Source organism: Grammomys surdaster, unplaced genomic scaffold, assembly GCF_004785775.1.
Source record: "Grammomys surdaster isolate TR1022 unplaced genomic scaffold, NIH_TR_1.0 371, whole genome shotgun sequence".
Taxonomy (NCBI): Eukaryota; Metazoa; Chordata; class Mammalia; order Rodentia; family Muridae; genus Grammomys; species Grammomys surdaster.
The window spans coordinates 218,823-226,069 of record NW_021604790.1 but is presented as its reverse complement, the minus strand read 5'-3'; the positions used below and the strand labels follow the sequence as shown (position 1 = coordinate 226,069).

The window sequence follows — 7,247 nt, the reverse complement described above, 5'->3', positions numbered from 1 at the left end:
GAGAGAGAGAGAGAGAGAGAGAGAGAGAGAGAGAGAGAGAGAGAGAGGAGCTCCCTGGAGGCACACTAAAGCACCAGGTGGCCAGGAGGTCCTTTTGTCCTAGAGGAAGTCCACTGAAGTTCCTGGTCAGGACTGTCATCTTCTCAGGTTAGGTTAGAGAGAATCCCAAACATTCGTAAGTCAGCCTGGGCACAAGATCTTTTTCACAAGTTATTTTTGCAATGTAAAGCTCTTGAATACAGAGTCCTAGAGTCTGTCCCCAGTGAGGCAGGATAGCCCTGAAGGCAGACAGATCCTAGTGGGAGAAAAGGTAGTTGACCAGGGAGGGAGAAGAAGCTCCAGGCAATCATAGCAGCTCTGGGATACCTTGGCACACCCATACCTCCTTCCTCATCCTAGAGGCCTTGACCTGGGCCAGGGAAGGGTCTCTAAATAACACCTATGTAGAACAGGGGAACGTGAGGCTGTGTTACCCCTGGCCAAGGAGAGCTGGGCCCCACCTTGTGTGGAGAGAAGCCTGTGTCTTCTCAAGTCTGCACTCACTCAGCTAAGTCATCTTTAGTCTTTGTGGGATGTGGAATGTGGAATGTGGAATGTAGCACCTGGTCATGCTCTCTCCCTCCACTTTTGCCAGGACAGGAACTGTGTCTGTAGGACTCCCTCCCTTTCCTCTCCCTCCCGCACACGCACATTGGCTTCTGGTCTGGCTGCTTCTATTCTCCCTGAGGGCTCATAAAAGAACACCATGGGCCATTCTGACTCAGAGCACCTGCCCCTTTCAGTTACCTCTTGCAGGAAGTACCCGAGATGAGCCGTCGTTGGCCCAGAGTTCCCAGGGTGCCTCTCACCCAACCTGGCAGGGCAAGATAGAAAACAAAATTTCCCATTCTCCAGCAGACAGACCTTAACTGTTTGGAGTCTAATCCAGTGGCTTCTGATACCGTACAGAAACAATTTGAACTTAACCTCTAGTGGCCCCTAGTGCCTCACTTCAAATGGCTGCTCTCAGAGAACGAGAGTGGCATTATCAAATTGATGACCTCAAGATAAAGCCTGCTCTTTTGAACTCTAGTCCAGCAAATACCACCCGACACAAGTAGCTCAGTAGATGAAGTTAGATTCTCTTACTGATGAAAAGGAGCTCATTCCCCTGCAGAGGTGTCTGCAGATGCTTCTGTCCACAGTGTCTTATTCTTTAAAAAAATAAAAGGATTTAAATATTTTTATATTATATGTGTAGTTTGCCTGTATGTACGTGTACCATATGTATGTATCTTAGGGCTTCTTTCTTTCTTTCCTTTTTTTGTTTTTTTGTTTTTTGTTTTTTGCTTTTTGAGACAGGGTTTCTTTGTGTAGCCCAGGCTGTCCTGGAACTCACTCTGTAGACCAGGCTGGCCTCGATCTCAGAAATCCACCTGCCTCTGCCTCTCAAATGCTGGGATTAAAGGCGTGCACCACCACTGCCCGGCTGTCTTAGGGTTTCTATTCCTGCACAAACATCATGACCAAGGAGCAAGTTGGGAACAAAAGGGTTAATCATCAACACGCTTATATCTGTATTCATATACACCTACAGAAATAAGTCATCTTTCAACTGTATGCTAATGTGCATTCATCATATGATGTATCATGGCCACCCGCTGCTTTTTTTTATACCCAACAACTCATTCTTAGGGTTTTCCAAGTCACCGTGTGTTGACACTACTCATTTTAGTTGATTTCTGCTCCTATTCCTCCCCAGGTGTTATGTACTTAGTTACCTGCTCTCCTGTAATTACTTCTGTCTTTGCTTCTGTCTTTTCCCTATTGCAACAAGGCTTCCCAGACCAGCCTTTGTTGTGTCTTCCTGAGCACACTGCAAGGCACTTTCTGGGGATAAAGAAGAGTCGGCCCGGTGGCTTGCGTGACTTTTATAAAATGGAAGACACTGAGAAATCTTACCTGTCACCTGGCTGCTGAGACTCTCTCTTCCCTATAGTTTCCCCAACACTTGAGAAGATGCAACTCTGCAACTTTTTTTTTTTTTTTTTTTTTTTTTTTTTTAAAGTTTTATTTATTTATTATATGTAAGTATACTGTAGCTGTCTTCAGACACCCCACAAGAGGGCATCAGATATCATTGCAGATGGTTGTTAGCCACCATGTGGTTGCTGGGATTTGAACTCGTGACCTCTGGAAGTGCAGTCAGTGCTCTTAACCACTGAGCCATCTCACCAGCCCCCAACTCTGCAACTTTTAACAGGGGCTGTGGCGCAGTCTCTAGAATGACTGCTTAATGTGTCCCGGGCCTTGTGTTAGATTTCCAGCACTGCATAAAACCAAGTACAGTGGCCTGAAATCTCAGTACCTGGAAAGTGGAGCCAACAGGATCAGAGCTTCGAGACCATCTGTGGCTAAATAGTGAAGTTGAAGCCAGCCGGGGATACAGGAGACCCTGTCTTGAAGACAGAAAACCAACCAATCATCAATCAACTGCCCCTCTGCATCCATGCCTCCTGGGGGAAAAGTAGCACCTTACCCCCCCCCCCCCCACCTCCCAGCTGGAGAGAGGTGGTCACCTGGCTTCTTATATTGGAAACAGAGTTTATGATGGGGGTGGGGCAGTGCTGCTCAGAGAAACTTTCACCCAGTCCTGTTCACCTTTTCCAGATACTTGGTGACCTGGATTCCAGACCTCCTCTGAGTTTCCTGTTCTTTTCTCTTCCTAAAGTCTAGACCCTGAGTCTCTCTTATTACACACTTGCTTTTGAGAAGATGTTCCATCTTCTGCCGCTGTGAGGGCATGCCTCTCACTTTCTCTAGGCATCCTTTTATTCCTGTCTCTGCAGGGCTTTAGGAAAGGCTAATGTTAAACATACACATCCAATCTACTCTTTCTCATCTGTTCTTTTTCTCCCTCCTGCTCCTCCTCTTCTTTGAGACAGCTATCTCCTGAGAGCTGGTATTGAAGGTGAAGTCCCACCATTTCATCAAAACACATAACCCACCAAGGCCCTTGCTCGACCTTTCTGCTACTGGACACACTCATTCAGTAAGTCAGTAAGTCAGTAAGGCTCTTAGTGAGGGGAAAAAGTTTGTATTTACAGCCATACCTTAGCACCTAGTAACCTACCTGGTGTGGACAAAGGGGTTTGGTACAGGCCTGGGATCAGTGGATGATAGGGTGAGAGGCACCTTGAGTACTCCATGGTGGTCTCTGGGGAAGAGGATTGCCTCACAGGTAATGAATGGGCTGCTAACTAATTCAATGGTTGAGTCTGTGAGTTTTCCTGATGTCTACCTTTTTCTTCTCCAGCATGAGTTTATCCTTTCTGCTAGGCAGATCTTGGAGGAGGAACTGTGCTTACATGGTCCAGTGACTTACTGAATGAGTGTGTCCAGGAGCAGAAAGGTCTAGCAAGGGCCTTGGTGGGTGATGCTTTGACTTCCTCAATTGGATAAGTCTTTCTCCAGGCTAGTGCGGGAAAGTGCCTGACCTCTACCCAGTGAAATTGGGAAGAGCCATATGGTGGGGACTGTGGCTCTAGGGGGTTAAAGGTCTGTGCTCAAAGCCCCGATTCACCTCTTACCTTGGTCCAGTTGTTAGCGTTTGGGGCCTGAGTTTTCTTGACTATAAAATATGGACAATAATACAAAACTTACCAGATCACTAGAGATAATGTATGCAAATTCTTGCATCATGGCCCTGCAGCATTGCAGAAGTTGGCAATGGCCATGTGCTGTCCCCATTGTTACCTTCATTATTATTTTGTCACCATGCTGTCATGGCTCATATACTCCATTCTTTCTATTTGGGGGCTCACACTCCCAGATTTCTTCTAGTGACCCCTATGCCTTTCCCCATTTTCTCAGGGATTGGGAAATTTCCCCTACCTTTGAGCTGCTCTCCTATGAGAACTAGAGATCTTCTCTATGTGGAAACCTTCTGGAATGTATCCAGATGATGGAGAGTCTCTGCCTCATAGCCAGGGCTTGGGAGGTGATCTTGGCTCTCTTCAGGAGGCATGTGACCTCAGACAACTCAGCTTACTTCTCTGAGCCCTTGGATTGGAGCAGCCTTTCCTGTCCCACTCTGTGCCCCTGACTTGAGCTCACTCTCTCCTTCACCTCTGTTCTAGGAGGGTACTGAGGTCCCCTGGGTCTCAGAAAGTCAGGAAGCCTGGAGCTTAGAGTGCCCCCAACAGGACTCTGGCTTTGTTAAGAGGGGACTAATAGGAAATCAGAGGAAGGTGGTCTCTAGCACCAGGAGAGAATTCAAGTGGGGTGTAGAAATCTGGTGTGTGTGTGTGTGTGTGTGTGTGTGTGTGTGTCTGTGTGAATTATTATCACAAGAAGGGAGGGGTTTGTTAACATGATTCCAGAGGAGGCACTGTCAGAGTGGTCTCTGAGTTGGGGCTCAAAGGGATTTGATTTCTAAGGGTGTCAAATTCCTGGAGGTTTTAAAGGGCCGGGTTGATACTGTCACTCCAGAAGTAAGAGTTGTCTAAGCCTGTGTACTAAGGGGCTCAATAGGCAGAAAAGGGACGTGCTGTGTTGACAGTAGCTTTGAAGTGAGCTGGGGTGGGGCAGCTCTGGGAAGGACTGAGAACTCTGACTCCTGGGAGGGGAGAGGTAAAAGCAGAATCGCCAGGAATAGACCAATGGGGAAAGAGCTTATATTGGTATTCCGGAGCTTAGAAATTTCTGATACCTGCCCCTTCGATATCTCTATTCTCTCTTCTGCCCGGGGCATAAAAAGCCCCAGATGAGGGCCTTGTCACTCCTCCTGTGGTCAGCAGCTCTCAGACCTGCATCCCTTGTCCCTCCACTCTGGTCTTCCTTGCCACCATGACTTCCTATAGCTATCTCAAGTCATCAGCCAAGTCTTCCATTGTGGGCATGGGCCGGGGTCCCGCGCGGTGTTGTCCTCAGCTATTTCCATATAGTCCTGTGGTGTGTCCTCCTTCTGTGGTGTGTCCTCCTTCTGTGGTGTGTCCTCCTCCTGTGGTGTATCCTTCACCATGCATGCCATGTGTTTTGCGCTCACCCAGCATCCACGGGGGCTCAGGCGGCCGCGGCGTGTCCGTGTCCTCCACCCGCTTCGTCTCCTCGTCCTCTGGGAGCTACGGTGGAGGCCGCGGTGGAAGTTTTAGTGGGACCCTGGCTGTGTCCGATGGGCTGCTGGCTGGCAATGAGAAACTCACTATGCAGAACCTCAATGATCGCCTGGCCTCCTACTTGGACAAGGTGCGCGCCCTGGAGCAGGCTAATGGCGAGCTGGAAGTGAAGATCCGCGACTGGTACCAGAAGCAGGGACCCGGGCCCTCCCGGGATTACAACCACTATTTTAAGACCATCGAGGACTTGCGCGACAAGGTGGGCAACAGGAGAGGTGCACCTGTTGGGGTGGTGTGGTAGGGCAGGGGAAGTTGTGGAAACTCAGCCAGGGGTTGTACAAGACTTTTGCCAAGAGCAAGAGCCTGCAGGGTGGGACACAAAGTCTGGTCTGGACCCTGGGATTCGAGTGGAGGAGGGGTGAAAGGGAATTGAGACAGATTAAGTGGATGAGGCTTTCAGAGGCTGTGGGGATCTGCTAGGAGAGAGGTTCAGGAATATTCAAAGAGACAGCAATTTAACACAGCTTTGGGCTGCCCAGAGATGAAGACTCCCGAGCCTCAGCCTCAGCTGCGGTGGGGATGGGGCGCTGCAGGATATTAGTCTGTAGGCTCAGAGTTCACCTGACCCAGTGACCTTCTTCCGGGAATCTTCAGCATTGTTTCCTCAGGTTGTACATGTGGTTTTCTTCACAGCAGCCTTCCTCTCACTTCTCTCCAGCCCAGGAGAAACCCCAGGCTCACAAGGAGCTATGAGAAGAATGTAAAATCTGGGGGCTGCAAAGTAAAACCGAATCTTTAAAAAGAACTTCTAGTCAGGCATAGTAGCTCAGGTCTGTAATTCCTGGACCAGATGTACAGGCTAGAGAGTGACTTCAGAGCCATGCTCAGCTACTGTTAACCGGAATCTAGTCAGGGCAACAAGAGTCTCTAGGTTCTCAGCCCTCTGTCAACCAGCCCAAACAAACAGACAGACAGACTGACAAGACAGACAGACAACAACTCTAACACGAAACAAAAGAAAAATAAAAACAAGTATTTTAGTAAGTAAGAGAGAGGTCGAGGTTGTGACCGTCAGCTTCTGTGGACCTCTCTCCTGGAGTACCCAGTACAGAGAAGGCAACCTACAAGTCTCTATGGGCTCCACCATCCAACAGGCTGCTTGGGTGGGGCATAGCCCTCACTCCTAGGGAAGATTTGAGTCCTGAAGAAATGCACCAGAGACCAGGGAGCTTCCTCCCCACTAGTTTCTGCAACAAGCAGTTCTCAAGAGGATTTTCCAGTGCTGTGTGAACCTAGCAGGGAGCTGAGGACACAGCAAGCAGCTAGAGTGGTGCTTTTTAACCCGGTGATGGACTGCTAGAGTCCTAAGCAGGACACATCTTCCTTCTCCTGCCTTGTCCCGCCCCCTCCCACACACTCATAACACACCCATCTAGAAGCAGTTCTTACTCTGCTATGAATGCTCTCCTCTGATTTTTAGATTCTGCTGTTTTCTACAACAATCCCCCCAAACTCTCTATGTAGCTGAGCGTGGTGGCTTATACCTACCATTTAGAATTAGGGAACTGAGGCAGAAGAATAATGACGGTAATGCCACTTGAGCTCCACAGTGAGACTTTGTCTCAAAAATGTCAAACCAGAGCTGGGGTGTAGGGGCACACTCCTAGATCCCAGCACTGTGGGAGGCAGAGGCAGGAGGATCTTTGTGAATTCAAGGACAGTCTACAGAGGGCATACAGGACAGCTACGGCCTAAGGGCTATACACAAAAACCCTGTCTTGAACCCCTAAACCCCAAAGTCTAACAAACCAGAGGAAAACAAACCAAACCAAACCAAACCAAACCAAACCAAACCAAACCAAACCAAACCAAACCAAGCCAACAACATTAAACCAAAATAATCATGCAAATTCCACCTGGTGACAGGATGAGTGGCCCTGATTTTAACCTTTGAAAACCACTGAGCCCTGGTACTTAAATCAGTGGTAAGCTCGATGATTTGAATGAACCCCTCAGACCAGAGAGTCTTCAGATTGGGCAAACTCAGGATTTCCAGTCACATACAGTGGCAGTACTAACCTAGGAGTGAGGCTGAGCGACCATGAAGGGGGTACGAAGTACCTGACACTTAGTTGAAGGCTGAGAATGTGC

At 48.6% G+C, this 7,247-nt stretch overlaps 1 protein-coding gene across 1 annotated transcript in view; it reads left to right on the top strand.

The window, feature by feature from the left end:
- The first annotated feature begins 4,827 nt into the window (after window positions 1-4,827).
- The window catches only part of Krt19 (keratin 19), a 4,147-nt gene continuing 1,727 nt past the window's right edge, over window positions 4,828-7,247 (top strand). Inside the window, exons 1-2 of the mRNA XM_028780424.1 lie at window positions 4,828-4,912; window positions 5,012-5,355. Coding sequence (XP_028636257.1) covers window positions 4,828-4,912; window positions 5,012-5,355 — 429 coding nt within the window. The remainder of the gene's footprint in view (window positions 4,913-5,011; window positions 5,356-7,247) is intronic.